A 463-nucleotide genomic window follows, 5' to 3' on the forward strand; every position below is an offset into this window, starting at 1 on the left:
GTACAGAGAAGGGTCCGCCCGGAGCCTCCCAAGTCCTTTTTGCTGAACTTCCCGGCCCGGGGCGATAAACCATCCACGGGGGCGGGGTGGGGGTGGGGGGAGAGCATGGCTGTAGGCTTGGGGCGAGCCAACTTACTTTGCCCTTCGAATTTGCGGATGATGGTCCCCAGGAAGGTGTTCTGTGGTGCCACATGACCTCTGCGCACAGGCATGGTGGTGGTGCCGCTCCTCGGCTCGCTGGCTGCCTGCCTGGCTCTCCTCGCTGGCTGGCTCCGGCTACCCTTTGCGAGAACTCATCGCCCTTCTCCTCCCGGCCGCGCGTCGCCTCCCTCGTCTCAGCGCCGCTCCCGGGCTGCCGCCGCTGCCGCCGCTCGCCCGGCCGGAGTGCGCTCCATGCTCAGGTCTCGCCGCCGGGGGAACCTGACACGCTCGCAGCAGCCGGGATGGAGAGCGGGGAGGGAGG

General features: G+C 68.7%; 1 protein-coding gene across 1 annotated transcript in view; it reads right to left on the minus strand.

The window, feature by feature from the left end:
* Positions 1 to 212, minus strand: part of KCNH7 (potassium channel, voltage gated eag related subfamily H, member 7) — a 455,965-nt gene extending 455,753 nt beyond the window's left edge. The window contains exon 1 of the mRNA XM_015426236.1: positions 137 to 212. Coding sequence (XP_015281722.1) covers positions 137 to 212 — 76 coding nt within the window. The remainder of the gene's footprint in view (positions 1 to 136) is intronic.
* Between the last annotated feature and the right edge of the window lie 251 nt (positions 213 to 463).

This window comes from Gekko japonicus, unplaced genomic scaffold, assembly GCF_001447785.1.
Source record: "Gekko japonicus isolate JY-2015 unplaced genomic scaffold, Gekko_japonicus_V1.1 scaffold399, whole genome shotgun sequence".
NCBI lineage: Eukaryota > Metazoa > Chordata > Lepidosauria > Squamata > Gekkonidae > Gekko > Gekko japonicus.